The sequence below is a fragment of the Suillus fuscotomentosus genome (assembly GCF_016647785.1).
Source record: "Suillus fuscotomentosus strain FC203 chromosome Unknown F5891scaffold_29, whole genome shotgun sequence".
NCBI classification, from domain to species: domain Eukaryota; kingdom Fungi; phylum Basidiomycota; class Agaricomycetes; order Boletales; family Suillaceae; genus Suillus; species Suillus fuscotomentosus.
This window is the reverse complement of record NW_024539541.1, coordinates 189,806-207,750: the sequence shown is the minus strand read 5'-3', so window position 1 is coordinate 207,750 and position 17,945 is coordinate 189,806. Positions and strand designations below refer to the sequence as shown.

The window sequence follows — 17,945 nt, the reverse complement described above, 5'->3', positions numbered from 1 at the left end:
CAACTAGTGATGATTGTGATATGTATTTTGCCATACATTGTGTTTATCATGTAAATGATCTCCAAAGGATATATCACCTATAAGTCGCGTGTTAACCGAAGAACACCGCCATACGTTCTCCTCGATCCATGTTTTGAAATAAGCATGCACTTGTCAAGAGGACAGACCCTCGGCAACCTAGCGCAATATCTCGGTTGTCTTTGTGCGACAGCGAGGGTTGCATATCGAAGCCCTCGTCATCAAACCTCGATCAGAAATCAGACTTCCGTATCGTTCGTGCTCGACTTCGATGGATGAATATGTCTACAGGATGCGGAAGGTTTTCGGGCTGGAATTCATTAATAAAACGAATAGCTCATATGTTAAGCAGCTCACCTTCGAGTCTGATAGATCGGCCCTCAAAGCTGCCAATGATGAGAAATAATAAACAAGCAACACAGATCGAGGGTGAGCCTAGTAGAAGGCACTGGGGAACTGTCGTGAATTAGTCGCTTTGTTGATGCGCTTGAGGAGTAAGACCAAATGGAGTCGGACGAGGGCCATGAGTGGACTCATCGATAAGCACAGAAGAGGGATCGATAAGGGCGTAGGTCATTTTCAAGGATGAGGAGGACATCGGAGATGTTTCAGATCAATTCCCTTGTCAAAATTTCTCAACAAGATGGACGTACATGTACAATAGTCTAAGGTGTCTTAGTGAAAATGAATCATGATGGAGAGGATATATGTTCGTTCTTGGCAGCTACAATATCTCCAACGTCCTAGCATCCACCATATGATCAACAGAAGCCATGTCCCTGACTCGTGCGATGATGTTCTGATCCGACGCGATCCTCTTGAGTCTTGACTGCCTGCATCAGCAACGCGGAGAATGAGAAGGTTGCTTGTTCCTCGAAAAGCATGATAAATATACACGAGCCAAAGTCTTCATACAACACTCAAAGATGAGACACATCTACACTTGCTGTAGATGCAGCATCATATTTGAGGCTGAAAATGACAAAAATCATGTTGAGTAACGTTCGAGAGTCGAGACATGCATGGATTGCGCGATCGATCATGACTTGATGCCAGTAGTACTGTGAGAACAGAGAGTTGGAATGCGGAATTTCCAAGACTAAACTCTCTGCACCACACAGATTTACACGATGAGTACTGAGAGCCTTTGAACTCGGTAGTTCACCAATTGCAGGAGACACGTCGATGGGAAAAGGCCTTGGAAGTCGGATACGCGCTCAAACTCCGTTTAAAATTTACCACGCTTCTGTCCCGAATAGTTATACGGTCAAGACAGGGAGCGCCCATTTCGTCTTTCTCCCGACTTCTCCGGTCAACAAGACTCAAGTATTCGTCGGTCGTTGGAGTTCAATATGGCACCCTCAGATGAACTCGAGTATCTGAAGCACCTCGTAGCGCAGCTCAATGACAAAATTCACGCGCTAGAGGCGAAGGCGAAAGCTTCTGTTTCTCCGACGCCTGCTCAACAGCTTAGGACTATTCTTATGGGTCCTCCTGGTGCTGGTCCGTCTCTTTTACTTGAATAATGATGTTCCGGTGAGATGTATTAACGTTTATGATGATTCACAGGCAAGGGAACGCAAGCCCCACGGATACGCGACGATTTCTGCGTCTGCCACCTCGCAACGGGCGACATGCTCCGCGAGCAGATAGCCAAGAAAACCGAGTTGGGGAGGATGGCTAAGAAAGTCATGGATGCCGGTGAACTCGTCACGGATGATATCATGGTCAACATGATCAAGGATCAGCTTGAGAATAACAAGGAGTGCAAGGACGGGTGCGTTCTATCTATATCTTTCTATTCAGTCGCGTCGGTTCTGATATAGGGCTCAGATTCGTATTGGACGGGTTCCCGAGGACCGTGCCTCAAGCTGAGAAACTCGATTCCATGCTCGATTCCCGTGGTGAAAAGCTCGACAGCGTCGTCGAGCTTCTCATCCCCGATCAACTCCTCATCTCCAGAATCACCGGCCGTCTTATTCACCCGGCTTCAGGGCGGACGTATCACAGAGAATTTCAGTACGTCTCACACTAACGCTGTGCACTCATTGACGCTAATACATTCCGGTATTACATAGTCCGCCTAAAAAACCTATGGCGGATGATGTCACCGGCGAGCCGCTTATCCAGCGGTCCGATGACAACGTAGAAACGCTGCGTAAGCGTCTCGACACGTTCCACAAGCAGACTGGTCCTGTCGCAGCGTACTACAAAACAAAGGGCTTGTGGCATGGTATCGATGCCGCTCAAAGTCCCAGCGTCGTTTGGGATAATCTTCGCCAAGTGTTCCGGGCTCCACCGGCAAAGTCGTAATATCGCACGCTTTTGGGTTCGACCGGTGACCATACATAGACCCGTCTCTTTCGTGCATAAACTGTTGTACACAGTGCTTTTCATCTACATATTTGCGCTTGTCAAACAGCACGTACATAGAGCACCAAACTTGCGAGAAACAGATAAAGCGACTATCGACGCATGGCGGTGATATTTTACTTCGATAACTAAGCACGGCTGAGCGATTACTCTACTTTGGAACCCTTCTTCCGCTCGCCTTTGACATCTCCTGCAAGCCACAAAGCTGCAAAAAGGAAAAATCCAGCGCTGGTGCTGATGGCTCCTGCATAATACGGCCACGCGGCGCTCAAGAAACGAGGGTACTGGTCATGTCTTGGCGGCACGACAGGGACGGTCGTGCTTGATTCGAGGTATGAGTAACTAATTATGAGTCGGTTGGTCAAAGACGTCAACGCGGAGATGAAGTAATGCACTAACCCCTTCCTCTTCCAGTTCAGGACAAACTTGAAAACCCCGTGTCTATCAGGAGCGCAAAACTGGACTTGGTATGCACCAGGGGAGCCAGGAACAGGTGGAAGAGAGGTGCGGATGTGAGGATCGAGCATGGTGAATTCTAATTGCAAGTCGTCGATGCCGCTGTAAGGCTTCCATGTAGACGTCTCGGTGTCGTACGCAGAGATATGCGCTGTATACACCTTTCACAAGACGTTACGTCAAGCAAGTACCAGGAAACCAGCAAGCAAAACTTACGATCTCATCATTGGTAGTATACATCTTTGGCGCCTCGCTCTCACCAACTCGATGATGGTCAACCGCATCGATCCTCAACTTCAACTTCTCCTGGAAAACCCAGGCAGCCACATCGGTCACGAACAAAGCGTTCCCAGGAGACCCCCCAGAAGGAAGCTCCTTTGTCGCATATTCGTCACTGAACATCTTCACGCCGCCGGCGAACACCACGCGCGAGTTCACGTTCGTTTGGAATCCAGTAACTAAGCCCATCTGACTTCCGGCCCAGAGGCCTTCACCACCTTTTTCGGAAGCGGTTACGAGGGCGTCACTGTCAGCGTCGCTTGTGGAGTCGGCAGCGAAGCTTTCTGCGGGGGCGCGGAGAATGGGAACGAGCATAGGAGTAGAGCCTAGTGCGTGAGGTGCGCCTGTAAACCAGACTGGGGGTATTCCTGGGGTGAGGATTGGGCTTGATGATGAGACGGTGACAGGGATTGTTGTTTGGGGCTCTGAACGAGCGGGGTGGTGCGAAATAAGTGGTGTTTCTGGGGGCGGGGGGATGAGTGAGAACTCTGCCGCGAGACTTGTGAGGGGCGTTTGTTTCGGGGAGAGCGCGATGAGGAGGTTGGTGTTCTCTGAGAGGAGGCTTACGAGTGACTGGGGAGTGATGTCTTTTGCATACGCTGTGATTGGATTGAAGTCAGCAGGTTTGTACCTTATACTTTGTACGCACATTTTGTGTCTGGTGCGAAAAGAATGACGTGTTCATAATTTGGCACGCCATAGTCGGTGATGGCAGGAGTGGTGTCTTTGGGAGCACGGAACGTTAAGTTATAGCCTCGTTCTTTCAAAGAGTCAGACGACACAGAACAAACATTAAAACTAAACACAAACTTTCAAGTCCACCAAAGAAAATCGAATAGTTCTCCCTGTCTAATGATGGGTCGAGCACTACAAGAACAGAACTCGAACTTGCAAGGCTGAATGTTGTAAGTGTAAGGAGAGTTACGAGCGCAGAGTTGAGAAGCCGCATCTCTGTGGTACTGTTGATGAGACTGGCGTTAATGTCGCGGCCTTCCACGTCTTGGTTGTTCTATTTTTGGACGTGTTTAAGCGTGGTTGTGTAGCCATGTTTGGTGCCGTTGCCAAGGATTTGTTTGAGCTACAGTGGTCTCCTATCAGATTGAAACATACATTCAACCATTCAATTTTAAATCGCGCCTCGCGCTCGTCACCACCCGACAGCTTGATCATCGCGCAATCTAATCCCAAGAAAGTTTGGATTCAAATCTTCGTAGGTTGTCTCTTGAATTAATCATCACCTGGAGGATTTCTAACAGCACCCTCGAACCCAATTAGTACCTTTAGTTGGTTTGCTTACCACAACACCAACCTTCATCAATGAGTAACGATCAATGTCAGTACTTCCATATCTTATCTCTTGCACAATCTCTAACCTCTTTGATAGTTCTTGAAGAAATTTGGCTAAAACACTCTCAGGTTGCTGTCACAGGTGCCCAATACAACTCTGGTGAACATTTGCCCCACCCGAAATGTTTGAAAGGGACCCGAGTTAATCTCCTCAAATACATCCATGAATTATTGGATGACTCAGAGAAAAATCAACTGTTTTGGCTGCATGGCATGGCTGGTGTCAGAAAGTCTGCCATTGCATTTACAGTTGCTGAAACCCATGAGAGGTCTAAAAGTGACCAAAGAGACGAACATCGAAAAATGGCTAGTGGGAACATTCTTTTTCTTGCACAAGCACGCAAAACATTGCACGACTGGATATTTCTTTGCGATGGTTGCCTACCAGCTTGCCACCAATTTTCCAAGCATCCAGATGGATGTGAGCAGAGCGATCCACAACAATCCTGCACTACTAAACCCAGATATGCCTCTATGCGACCAGATGGAAGCTCTCTTTCTCCAACCCCTCTGGAAACTTCGACTCAGATTTCTGGGATGTCTGCCTTTGTCGTTTGTTGTCGATGTGCTTGATGAATGCACATCTAAACCTGAGATTACTTATCTCATTCTTTCCCTCGCACAGGCTCTTTGTGAGCCTGACCTTCCTGTGACCCATATTCTGCTCACAAGTCGCTCAGAATCCCATATCCATAAAGCCTTCCAGAATGAAGAGGTGCGCCTGTTGGTGTGCGAGATACCCGTGAGAACTTCTGGGGATGGTATTTCATTGGATGGCATAGATGTTGATGACAACATCTGTACTTTCTTGCAGCATTCCTTTGAAGAGCTGGAAAGTCACCATCCCGATTTCCCTAAGCTATTGATAAATGATCTTGCAAAGCTGGCAAGCCGAGCGGGCAGACATTTCGTTGTAGCATCTAGATGATGAAGACAAGGATCCCTGTGATCAATTGCAGCTGATGCTCAAGCTGACGAGCAAGTTACTACCAGGAATGGAGGTGTACAAGTTTTATGACTGTATCCTCTCCACATGTGCCGACCCCAAGCGTGCTTACATGCACTTGTCCATTGTTGCTACTAGTGATGTCTCAGCTCCAAGCTGCATTTTTCAGAAAATGAGTATAACATCAAATTAAAATGTCCATATCTTCACACGGTAGTGTCGGCCTCCCACGCTATAGGGAACATAAATATAGCTAGGAGGCGGAACTTTTTGACACCTCCCTATAGCATAGTCAGATTCTGACACCCTGACTCATAAGAAAGCAATTACATGAAAACCAACAAACATCGAGACACTTTTTTGAGCCACTGTATATAGTGCTATGGAGCACCACATGGTGCAACTGTAGTAAACTAGTAGTAGATTGTAGTTCATAGGAGTGGAACTCCAAGCAACTATATAGCGCACCATAGTGACTCAAATCATAGCACACAAAATAGCAACAAATCAATGAATTCAGATCAGTCAATACCAACAGTGGTACTGCTACAAGCCTCAGCTGCTGCTCTCGCTAGCCTCACCACGCACTCTCCTCCTGAAGTTGGTGTTCTTGAATAGCATCTTCAAATGCCTTGTCACTGATCCTGGATGTGTTTGAGACTGTAGTGGGTGTCTCTATACCTGCATGGAAACTTCGCAAATTAGACTGGCACTTGTAAAATTTGAGTGAAACTCACTGAGCCACATCATGCAAATTGTCACAGATCCTTTCAAAGAGCTTATAAGGTGCCATGTGCTCATCAAAACACTGCAGCGAGTTCAAATGATCGTTGTAGACAGATCCATATATGATGGCTGTGAACTTGATGTCTTCCTTCATGCCCTGCATCCACTTGTCAATATAGCATTCAATCTAACAATAATTAGGCATCTGAATGACAGTGCGAACACGAGAGATGACTTACAGCTGTAAGCATGAGCGCAATAACCTTGATAGGCATAGGGTTGAAAAACTTATTGTAGACAATGCCTTCATCACTTTGGTTTGCAAACCACATGACATTGATCCCATCTTGGAGTAACTCAGTCTTGTATATCCCTGTCTTCATTGTCCAGTCCTAATACCCGCAGTCAGTACTTGAAAGTGGACCATTGCACTACATACCTTGAAAATGAATGATGAACCCTCTTTCAAAGATTCCGCTAGATCTCAGTTTTGCCTCATCACGTCCCTCAATTCACTCGACTGAAACCCATAGAAAGATTGAGTAAGAGACCGCATCTTCATTTTGAGTTCGCCATGCACATGTGATGTGCATTGCAAGAGCTTTCAAAAGGTAAGATATAATATAAGTCAGTCCAAGAATGCATAGATAATAGACAGTTTACCATCTTCATTGCTAAAGGCATCAATTTGATGTTGATGCCTTTCAATTGGCAAGCCTCATGCCAGGCCTCTTTTCCCAGCATTGTCTCATCAGCAATGGAATCTGGAAATGGCACCTGTGTGACAATTAGATAGCGGAAGATAGAAATTGCGGTTACAAGGATGTCTTTGGAGATATCATCGAAATCAGCAACTTTTATACGATGACGGGAGCCATCCGAATGTTTCTTCATCTTCAATGCTACTGTGGCAGCCTCTTCAGTGTCAAGCAGTCATTTGCTCACCCAAGTAGCAGGGATTTGCTCCTCGATAGAGTTGTCATCCTCTTCATCAGTCTGGCCAGCCCCAGCCTCAGATTGAGGATTGTTGTTCTTGTCTGAGTCGTCACTAAAAGACTCATCATCATTAGCATTGTCATAATCAAATGCTAGTGCTACAGGTCAAACAGAAGTGTATTAGTGTACCATCAATTGATGAGCAAAATCACTTACCCTTCAACTGGTGTGCACTGCCGCTAGTGATGCATGATGCTGGGCGTATTTTCCCCATACTGAATGTCAAGACCTTTGTGTTGGACAGCTTCGTCTGCAGAGCATGGTCTGAGAACTGAATAAAACAAAAACAACCAGCTACTATTCAAGTGGTGGGAAACAAGACAAATGAGCAAACCATAGTGTCTTCATCTCAGTCAGCATCACTATGCAGCTCCGAGGGTTCTTTCTCGAAGTCATCAGGGTTCTCTTGATAGGTCACCTTGAGTGCCTGTTTTTTCCATTTTTCCAGCTTTTTGTCCTTTGTAGCCTGACAACAGACTGTGCTTTGTGTTTCAGATACTGTAGAGAAAGTGAGTGAAAGTGTCATATCATAGTTGTGGTAACTTGCCTCAATAGTTGTCTTTTTCAGTTGGTCATCATGGCCAGCCTTTTGAGGTGTGCGCAAGCAGTTGGTTACTCTGTAGTGATGACAGAACACTCGTCTTTGCTTGCTTGAAGGTGACCTTGCGAGGTGGCATAATTCTCAAGTTGGTCCTCAAAACACAAGGTGCAAATGAGTCAACAACCTGTAGTTCAGCTGCTTTTATAATGTTGAGCAAGAAATAAACACTCACAGTTTGAACCTTGATCTTTGTTGATTTCAGGGTTTGTTGATTGAGCATAACACCATGCTGAAAGATGTGTTAAACAGAATGATAAAAGGTAGGAATATACTGCTGCAATAATTTTCACTGCCATGGATACCTCCAACTTGACTAAGAAATGGTGCGGAGCATACTTCGAACACTCACCCACTCTGACAGACCTTACAGATTGATGTCACTATCCACTGACACAGAGGCTTGCTATAAAGAAGGCAAAAGCAGCATCAAAAGGTAATCTACATCTTCTCAACGATACCAAAACTTACTATTTTGCAGGCCAAAGGTTAAGGAGCCTGACTTGGATGCAGAGCCTATCAGGCCCAAGTGTAAAGTCACAGTGCCCAATGAAGAGACCATGTTTCTGCATCCCCCATATCATTAAACACCTGGCCCCATCTCTGTGTCTCAGTCATACTTACGAAGACTGATTGTAGAGTGTTGGGACAATGAAATTCATTACTGCGAGAAAGCAAAGAAATTGTGTCAATTAGAAATGGGACCAAGCCAAGGGCTCACCATCATACAAGCAAGCTTGCAAAGACTTGTTGCAGAGTGCTGGGATGCAGAAGTAAAACATTGCGAGGAGGCGAAGTGGGCACTACTTTTAGAGTTACTTCTTGCTGCTCATGGTATTACTAGAATGGTGTAGTGCCATGCCATGCTATGCTGTTATGTATATCTGAAGCCTAGACCAAAACCTAAAAAATTTCAGTTGAAACTATGAGCTAGTCTTCATAATAGACTGCATTCTCAGATTGAGAAACAATGGGCCATGATGGACTACATTCTAGGGTTGGGAAATCATGGGCTAGTCTCCATAATGGACTGCATTCTTGAACTGAAGAAATGGGCATACCTGGTGGCGCAAATCTCCATAACAGAGTGCGGTCTGGGGCTATGCACCTTATGTTATGCATCAAAATGAGCCTGAAAAACACTTGAATCACTTACCAACCATTACCAACCATGCCACACAACTGCAGATTCTGTGACAAGCCTTTCAGTTCAAGTGGGAGTGTGAAGAAGCATATAGCTACCCACCCCAAATGTCAAAGAAAATGGGAGTCCATGGTTAGAGATACAGACGACAAAGACAGTGCACCAGTTGACTTTGCTTACAACAACTCAATTTCCCCACTTTGCCGCTCACACTCCGAGTCTTTCAATTTTGAGGAAGACAACCCAACAGCATTGAAAAGTCGACGAGTCACTGTTGAAGATGTGACAGATAAAGAAGATGGCAGGCAGTATTTCGAGCCATATCCTGAAGCTAGTTGGATGTTGCAATAGGGCCAAACTAATTTTGAAAGGTATCAGCAATATAAGGAGGGTGCACTGGGGAAAAAAAGAGATTATGGACCGGTGGAAATGTCACACAAACTGTAGATTCTACTTAGATTATCACTGTATTTTAACTACATAACCGCGAAAATGACAATATGGTACATATTCTCATATCCTTGTGCCATTCTCACCATATTCTTATATGCTGGACTTGAATGCGGAATTCAAATTGTTAAAAACTCTACCCTACTATGTGTCCCTCCTTGTCTTCACACCACAATGTTAACATCGACATTGTTGATTATGGGTGTTAGCTATGTAGTAGTACTAAGTAGTTGCCACATAAGTAATAGTAACCATGACCTTGGGACTTTTACGGCATGTCGGGCATGTGTACATAAGTAGATCTATCAATGACATTCACTTTGCGAGTTAGTGTGTGCAGCTAGCGCTATAATATGGTCTGCAATAAAGCTAGTACTAGTATATGTGCATGCACCCACTATGGTCAAACGGACCTTTGAGATTATAACAAATGAGAATGTCCTCTAGAACATGATCAGAATACAATAAAAATATAGTAATAATGTGATCATTCTCTTCGCATTTTCATTTCTTCGTAACCTGATTAGAATGTCACAAACATTTGGTGCGAATCTTGAGGTTCACGCCACATTCTCATTTCATATAATCTCTTTTTTTCCCCAGTGGTGAAGGTGAAGATAAGTGGGCTCCCTTTGGCAATGAGTAAGAGTTGCATTTCTCGTATCTGCAAAGAAAATTAACTTTAGTTCTGGCAGGGAAGAATGGGGACTTGCTGAATGGCTTGTCAAAAGCCTTGGACAGACTAAAACAGATGAATTTCTGAAGTTACCAATAGTGAGCTTGGTATCAATGACTGAAAACATGTACTGACCATAGTGATAGATGCAAAACTGCACCAAACCTTCATTCCACAACAGACAATGCCCTTGCCGTTTTTCATGCTCACAAGGATGTGTTACAGGAGCTCGCAGTGCATGAACATTTCAACATTCCAAAGCTACATCAATTGTCTCACTATGTACAGTCAATTAAATTATTCAGAGCTGCAGACAGATTCAACACTGAACTTCCCAAGTGCCTGCACATCGACTTCACTAAAGAGGCTTACCATGCAAGTAACAAGCACGACTATGAGGAACAAATGGTGTTACGGCTTCAACACCAGGAATCAATCTTCTGGAGAACCACTTACCTTGAATGGGTGGCTGTGCATGCTGCTCGCCAGGACAGAACGGGAATCTGAGTATAATTCTGACTCTGATGACAAAAATGAGGGCTTTGATGTGGTGCCTGTTGTTTCACAGGATATCATTCATGTTCTGGCAAAGACTGCCCCTGATCCTTGGCAATCTGTTCAACATCTTGAAACCATGCATGGTGCCATCAATTTTCTACCCACTCTCAAGTTATTTTTACAGAAGCATTTGCTGCACAGTCATATTGTGCCTGGTCCCCAAGATTGGTTCGACATTTTCCATCAAGTCATCATCATCCTTCCCCCCGACCCTCATGTGTCTGAGCTGCCCAAGTGCCTGCAGCTCAGAGCGACACCTGAAACACTTCCTTCGTCTTCTGGATGGAAGCCAGGTTCCCCAAAATGATTCGACATGGCACTGGTTAGCAGTGATGGTGTCCAAGCATTGAAGGCACTACTCACACTGAATGGTATGTCAATAGCTTCCATTTTATGAAGTATTACAATGACAATATCTAAATTATAGCTGCTGTCCATGTTGCACAGGTCCATGTGTTGTTCAGGCTGCCTCATCAATTTGGCACATACTTGTGATCCCTTGCATACATTGAATGGTTTACCCCGTTCAGAGATCCAGACGATAGTGAGAACTAGAACGAGACGAGTCTCAGCGTGTGATCAAGGACAACACTAAATATATTAATACCTAGAATGAGACAAGTCTAGGTACACGTTAGCAAGATGTACAAAAGGTATGAATATGAGAGTACTCACCTCAGCGTGTGATCAAGGACAACACTGAGGTGTTCTGCAAAAACAATGCTACTGATATATGAGTATGGAGGATCTGTGGCTGAGTGTTGAAGGTGAAACTGTACAGTATGTAGCGCATGATGCAAGGAGATAATGAGAAACATAGTGTGTGTAATGTATGTGCCAAGATGAAGAAAGTCTGAATGAAGATGTGTGATTGCCCAACAGGCCAAGATAAGGAATGTCTGAATGAGGACGTACAAATGCAGATGTACGATTGCCAATACACCCCCTCACCGAGACACCAGCGAGAGGTTGGAGATGTGTTTCAAGAATAGTGGACGCGCGAGAGGCTTAGTAAGGATGTCTGCCATATTCCTATGAGAAGGTAGCCATTTCAGGAGGAAGATGCCCTTCTCGATGTACTTGCAAATGAAGTGATAATGAATGTCGATGTGTTTGGAATGGATATGATTTTTGGCCTCGACAGAATGAGATGGCGCCAGTGTTATCCATGTAAACGACAATGGGAGTGAGGTATGTGATGTGAAGCTCATTGAACAAAGAGCGCAACCAAAGTCCTTCCTGAAAAACGTGAGTCACAGCCATGTATTCTGCCTCCGTAGACGACAGGGCATGAGTGGACTGCTTCTTCGACGCATGAGCAATCAAACCCCCGGTGTAGAACCAAGCATACCCCAAGATTGAAAGACAATCCTCAGGGTTACTGGCCTAGTTGGCATTGCAATAAGCGTGAAGGCCCTCATCGACGGTCACCCCCATAGTACATGCACACATTGATGGTGCCACTAAGGTATCAAAGCAGGTGTTTAGCAGCCGCATAATGGCAGGGAGATGGATTTGCGTTGTGCTGTGCAAGGGAATTGATGGCAAAAGATATATCAGGGCACGTGCAGATGGAGAGGTACAACAACTCCCCAACCAGCTTACGGTAACAAGAAGGGAGGTTGGGAGTGACATCATATGCGTCAGATGGGCGACCGAAAGGGTGATTTGCATCCAAAGAGAGGAGGACAGGGTTGCAGTTGAGCATACCATATTCATCGAGCAGGTAGCTGATGTACTCCCCTTGATGTAGCCAAAGCCGGCATGCCTCACGGTCCCTTTCAAATTGAATGCCTAGGAATTTCTGCACAGGACCTAGGTCCTTAATGCCGAAGTGTTTGTGGACTTAGCTCTTAACCCAGTGAAGGAAGGCGCAGTGAATTGGAAGTACTGAGGTCATCATCAACATGAAAGCCGATGATGCAAATGATGCAAGTGCCTTCCTTTAGGATGTTGTCATAAACAAAGACTGTGTAGTCAACAGTGCAATGAGTGAACCCCAACTCCCGCTGTCTTCTTAGATAGATGATCTATAGATAAACACCTATAAACACCTATATCTCCACGGTCAGTGATTCAGACAAATACCAATGACTGATAATGTGGTTGTTCGTGGGTGGCTGTTTACACTTCCCCAAGCTACATTCAGACAACAGTACTTCTGTGAGGTCAGCAACAAATGCAATCACTCCAACAGTATGGCAGTGATCAAAGAAAAAAAAGAGAAAATCAGCCCAACAGTATGATGCTGATAAAAAAATAGAATGATAAGAGAAACCCTTCCTTCTGTAATAATGCTTTTTGTAATAAACTTTCTACAGAAAGTCGTGCAAAGTTACAACAATCACCCCCTCAGCACAAACAGGTAGAATCAAAGGTCAGGACTAATCAATGTTCAGTAGAACTCTTAGCTCACTATTGAACCTGCTGCCAAGGAACTCACAATGAGTATTAAACAGAATCAGGAACGGACGTCCTTGGTTTCAGTACCAAGTCCCCTATTCAATAACTAAAGTCTAGCAGACAAGGAAGACCCTGGCTCAGTATCACTACTCAGATGAGTGAGGTCAAGTGTCACTATCAACTCCTGAAGTCTTCCCGCTAAGCCTTTGCCTAGATGGACGTAAAGACAACACAAAGATCCTGGAACAAATTCAGAACAATGACACTAATATGCAAATGAATTGAAGAGAAAAAGAGACAGATAAAAAAAAAGAACAGCAGAAAAAAAAGAAAGAGAGGTTCACCAGCAGAAAATCAAAGAAATGATCTGGCTCACTGTTGAGCACAGTGAGCTCAAAATATTTCACAGTTGCGCTGACAATGAGCTAAAAGTATTGCTTGCTGTTGCTTACAATGACCTCTTAGCTAGCTGTTTTAACAGCTCTTGCCACTGTGTTTTGGCACTTATCACACTTCACGCTCAATTTATCTTTCAAAAGTGAGGGCCTTATTCTTTATTATGAGCAAAATTTGGGGTCTTATATAGACAAAATATGGTGGCTGTGCTACTATTTCCCACATTCTATAGGAGAAATGGGCTTATTCAGTCAGTACCAGTAACTAGTTACATGAGTCATTTGTATCATGATTGTGTCATCAGTCCTTAGTCACTTCAAGATATAGCTTTATCATAATTTGTGTTAGGTCTTAGGTCACCTGACTGTCGGGGTTATATCACATGTGACTAAAAATTATGTAATAAGTTGATTATATCTTGCAAAAGATGTATTCAAGATTTATTGGTCAGTTGGTGCCTTGTTCTGATGTTACATTGTACCCATAGAAATGATGCGAGCCATGTATTTAGGGTTTTAAAGGAGTTTCCATAGGGTAAGTCATGCGAGGATTGTTTTTCATAGTTGCCTGACATGCATGGGATTTATTCTGAGTCATCATTGAGGGTGACTAATCAAGATTTATCGCAAAATTAAATGTACAAAAATATTCAGCCTATCTTAGTCCTAGTGAATTGGAATATTGTCTGAACTGCCTTGTCACTTCAGAATAGAGAGAAATTGTTTCATAATGGTTCTTGGGTAATTAGGCTCATGAGAAAGCATTAGTCGTTCATGCATCAAACCAATTTGGTGCAGGTCACCGCATGATAGCACACACTTCCTCATGCCACTCCATTGCCGATTGCTTGAGGCTGTAGATAGTCCATAGCATTCACCAAACTAAGACTCTCCAATCACCCTCCTCAAAACCTTTTGGCTGGTGCATGTAGATTTCTTCTTTCAGGGTACCCCAGAGGAATGTGCGTCTCGCATCGAAGTTGTCCAGTTCCCAATTTTTCTTGCAGGCTAAAACAGAGATGAGGCGGATCTAGGACGTCTTGAGAACCGGGGCAAACGTGGCACCATAATCAATGCCTGGAATTTGTGAGAAACCTTGCGTGACAAGGCGTGCTTTATAGACTGAACCTTCCTTATTGTCCTCCTTAAATTCCAATACCCATCTGTTCCCAATCGCTTTGCGACCCTCCGGCAACAGCACAATGCAATAGACACTCATCTCCTTCATGATCCCAAGTTCTGCCTGCATAGCTAACAGCCACTCATTCCTGTCCGGACACTGCATAGCCTCTTCAAACGTAGCGGGCAGTACCTTCATGTCGTAGTCTGGACTGGAGGGATTGCGGTGTTTATTGCTACGAATGCTGATGTTAGCCTGTTCTTCGATGATGACGTTGGCGATGATGTCCGGTATGTCTATGTTAGGCTCAATGTCAGCAATGTCTGGATGGACATTAACAGAGGGAGGAAGAACAGACTCAGAGACTGAGTTGTCAGCAGCAGGTAGTGTGATGTTCTTCTCAGCGCGAGCTAATCTCACCTCTCGCAGATTCTCCAGCTTGGCCTTGGAAGAAGCCATTTCTTCGGCATAAGCTTGGCCAGCCTTGGTGACTGTGCGAGTGCGAGATGAACACTGTGGAACTGGAAGAGACGGCTTGGGAATGATGGTCATAGTGGAGTTTGGCAATGTTGGAACAGTGGAGTTGATAGCATTGGAGTCGGAGTCGGAGTTGTAGGTTGGTGTGACAGATGGGAAGTTTTCATCAAATATGATGTCATGAGCGGTGAAGAAACTTCCGGTGTCCTTGTCATGAAGGTGATAGCCTAGGAAGATGGCTTGTCATGAATGAGGTCCCAACTTAGTCTGTATCTCAGTGGGAATGCACGCAAAGCAGTGAGAACTGAAGATATGTAGGTGCAAAAGATCAGATTTCCGACTGTTGACAAGTTCATAAGGGGTTTTGCCTGGAGGCAAGGTACTGGATTCACTCTGGTTCCAGAGGTAACAAACTGTTAATGCAGCTTCCCCCCACAATGTTGCTCACAAGTGAGCTGTCTCTAGCATAGGGAATAAGCGCCCCTCGATGGTGCGTATCACGCGCTCAGCCTTGCCGTTCTGTTGATAAGCATAAGGAGCAGAGAGTTGTTGTTCTATACCTGCTCCAACAAGTGACTCGGTGAAAGCTGCACTAATAAAGTCGCCCCCATTGTCCGAGCAAAAAACTTTGACTGTGCATTCGGCATGATTTTCCCATCTCCTTCTGATGAGGGACCACGCCTCCAAAGCCTGGTCCTTGGTGGCCAACAGCTGTAAGTTGAGCAGGTTGGTGTGATCATCGAGGAATATGATAAAATGATGTTTGCCGTGTGGAGTCGCAATGGGAAATGGCCCGCATAAGTCTGAGTGTATGAGGTCAAGCATGCAAGCGGCACGCGGAGTCTCAGAGGACTGGTAGGGTTTGCAAGGGTGTTTAGCTATGATGCAAGGTTCACAATGTTGTAATGTTGTGGAAGAATCTACCTTGACACCTGTTGCAAAAACAGGAAGGTGTTTGACTGCTTCTCCACCTGGATGTCCCAATCATGCATGCCATAGGTCCCAAGTGAGAGGAACGTGAGCAAAGGCTGAGATCTCTTCAGGATACTTGGTGCGAATGGACAACATATCTTGGGTGAGAAACTTGAGATCAACGAAAAACAAGTTTCCGAGCATGTGGAGGGTGCCAAGTGCTTCGTTATGGTAGACTAGTTCACAGCGTGCAGGATAGGGTTTGAAATTGCATTTCCAACCCTTTTTCAGCATATAGCCGACAGAGAGTAAGTTGATGAGTACACCCGGTGCATGGAGGCAGTGCGTGAGATGAACTCGACTAATTCTCCTGTTGATGGTCAGTTCCACTATGCAATCACCTCAGCCAGATGTCACAAGTGTGCCATGATTGGCTGTCTTGACAGAGACCCTTGCTTCTTCAGAGTATGTCCAAAATGTGTCACAGTTCGTGATGAGAGTAGAGGTAGCCCCAGAGTCGAGAATAGTGGAGAGAGCTTGTCCTGTGATATATGCTATGTCTTCTGCACTCATGGTTGGGACATCTGAGCTGATTTCTTCAATGGTTGCACAGGCAAGTTCTCGCTGTGGCTGTGAGGGAGTGCTCGTCTCAGTGGAAGAGGTAGGTTGCTGTGAGCCAGATTTTGAATCGGTTGCTGATGCTGCGACCTCTTTCTTAGCTTTACTACCTTTCTTTCCCCACGAGCCCTTAGATCCCTCAGCACCTCCACCAGGCTGAAGACAATGCTCTCAGTCATGTGTTAAAGAGCGAGGTAAGCCAACTCAGATGGGATTGTTGCATGGCACCCCCTTGGGGTTGTACTTATGCACTCTAATGCTGTTTGCAGGATTGGTTCTCGTGTCGATCCTGGAATGTGATCCACTAATAGTGTTTGCATACTCTGATCCCAGTTTAGCCATTTTCAGCTGACTTTGCTGATGATTGGCTTCCTCCGAAAAGGAGGTGGCTATGCTTTGGAAGGTGATTTTCAGTGGGACAGGAGGTGATGTTGTCATAGTAGTCGTTGAGGAGGATGTGCTGACTGTGGCTGAGAACATTCCGATGGTGAGTCCTCGAAATACTATCCATTGCAGCGACTTGGGTAATCTGTTGAGCAGCATGAATATGGCTTCCTTGTCTGTGAACACAACTCCCATTTCTGCAAAATGCCATCGACCATTCTCTAACACGCCAAGGTAATGAGGGGCATCCTCTGCATCCTTCAACTTCTCAGTGAACAGTTGCAAGCAAAGTTCAAACTGTGAAGTAATGTCAAGACGCAAGAAATGTTGCACCAGTATGTCCCATTGTTTGCATGCTGAAAGAGATTTGTCAAGCATATTTTGAACAACTGAGGAAAGCATGCGGCCGATGATGGCTTTAGCCTGTGCATCTTCCTTTATCCACTCTTTGATGCTCTTCCGTTCATCAGCTGTAGGCTGACTTGGAGTAGTGGTGACAGGAAGAGTACTCGCATACTCAGTTTATTCATTCGTATTCGTGCCCATGCTGCAGTGGTTCCACAAACCTTCACTGGCAAGTGCGAGTTTTACCGACCTGCGCCAACTCGAGTATGTGTCAGCGCCTGTCAACTCGATGATATGATCGAGCTTGCCCATAGTGACTAGATGTATGAGTTTGAGGATAATAGCAGTGAGCGTGTACGATTAATCCTAGTGAGCTTTAGATGAGTTCAAATATATTTGAGTTCTTTCTGTGTATTCTGAGTGTATGGCTCAGGGCTCATAACCTGGTGAGAACTAGAATGAGACAAGTCTCAGTGTGTGATCAAGGACAATGCTAAATATATTAATACCTAGAATGAGACGAGTCTAGGTACACATTAGCAAGATGTACAAAAGGTACGAATATGAGAGTACTCACCTCAGCATGTGATCAAGGACAACACTGAGGTGTTCCGCAAAAACAATGCTACTGATATATGAGTATGGAGGATCTGTGGCTGAGTGTTGAAGGTGAAACTGTACAGTATGTAGCGCATGATGCAAGGAGATAACAAGAAACATAGTG

General features: G+C 45.0%; 5 protein-coding genes across 5 annotated transcripts; 3 read left to right on the top strand and 2 right to left on the bottom strand.

The window, feature by feature from the left end:
- Positions 1-1,370: 1,370 nt before the first annotated feature.
- Positions 1,371-2,331, top strand: F5891DRAFT_953037 (adenylate kinase; the record flags this gene model as incomplete). Its single annotated transcript, XM_041375154.1, has 4 exons — positions 1,371-1,521; positions 1,588-1,795; positions 1,852-2,037; positions 2,097-2,331. The coding sequence occupies 4 exons, from the start codon at positions 1,371-1,373 to the stop codon at positions 2,329-2,331; spliced, it is 780 nt and encodes a 259-aa protein (XP_041225547.1).
- Positions 2,332-2,537: 206 nt separating this feature from the next.
- On the bottom strand, positions 2,538-4,120 carry F5891DRAFT_1278494 (Dolichyl-diphosphooligosaccharide--protein glycosyltransferase subunit WBP1; the record flags this gene model as incomplete). Its single annotated transcript, XM_041370318.1, has 5 exons — positions 3,937-4,120; positions 3,776-3,886; positions 3,064-3,725; positions 2,791-3,008; positions 2,538-2,733 (listed from the first exon to the last, which is right to left on the bottom strand). Exons 1-5 carry the CDS (start codon positions 4,073-4,075, stop codon positions 2,538-2,540), a joined length of 1,326 nt encoding a protein of 441 aa, XP_041225546.1. The 5' UTR covers positions 4,076-4,120.
- Positions 4,121-4,443: 323 nt separating this feature from the next.
- On the top strand, positions 4,444-5,401 carry F5891DRAFT_952999 (uncharacterized protein; the record flags this gene model as incomplete). The annotated part of the gene is made up of 2 exons (XM_041375151.1): positions 4,444-4,750; positions 4,785-5,401. The coding sequence occupies 2 exons, from the start codon at positions 4,444-4,446 to the stop codon at positions 5,399-5,401; spliced, it is 924 nt and encodes a 307-aa protein (XP_041225545.1).
- A 595-nt stretch (positions 5,402-5,996) lies between these two features.
- Positions 5,997-7,355, bottom strand: F5891DRAFT_1189053 (uncharacterized protein; the record flags this gene model as incomplete). The annotated part of the gene is made up of 8 exons (XM_041367090.1): positions 5,997-6,111; positions 6,157-6,332; positions 6,385-6,537; positions 6,585-6,607; positions 6,662-6,746; positions 6,809-7,039; positions 7,091-7,239; positions 7,298-7,355. The coding sequence occupies 8 exons, from the start codon at positions 7,353-7,355 to the stop codon at positions 5,997-5,999; spliced, it is 990 nt and encodes a 329-aa protein (XP_041225544.1).
- Positions 7,356-9,861: 2,506 nt separating this feature from the next.
- F5891DRAFT_1128711 (uncharacterized protein) lies at positions 9,862-10,874 on the top strand (the record flags this gene model as incomplete). Its single annotated transcript, XM_041364309.1, has 3 exons — positions 9,862-9,877; positions 10,191-10,480; positions 10,518-10,874. 3 exons carry the CDS (start codon positions 9,862-9,864, stop codon positions 10,872-10,874), a joined length of 663 nt encoding a protein of 220 aa, XP_041225543.1.
- Positions 10,875-17,945: the final 7,071 nt, after the last annotated feature.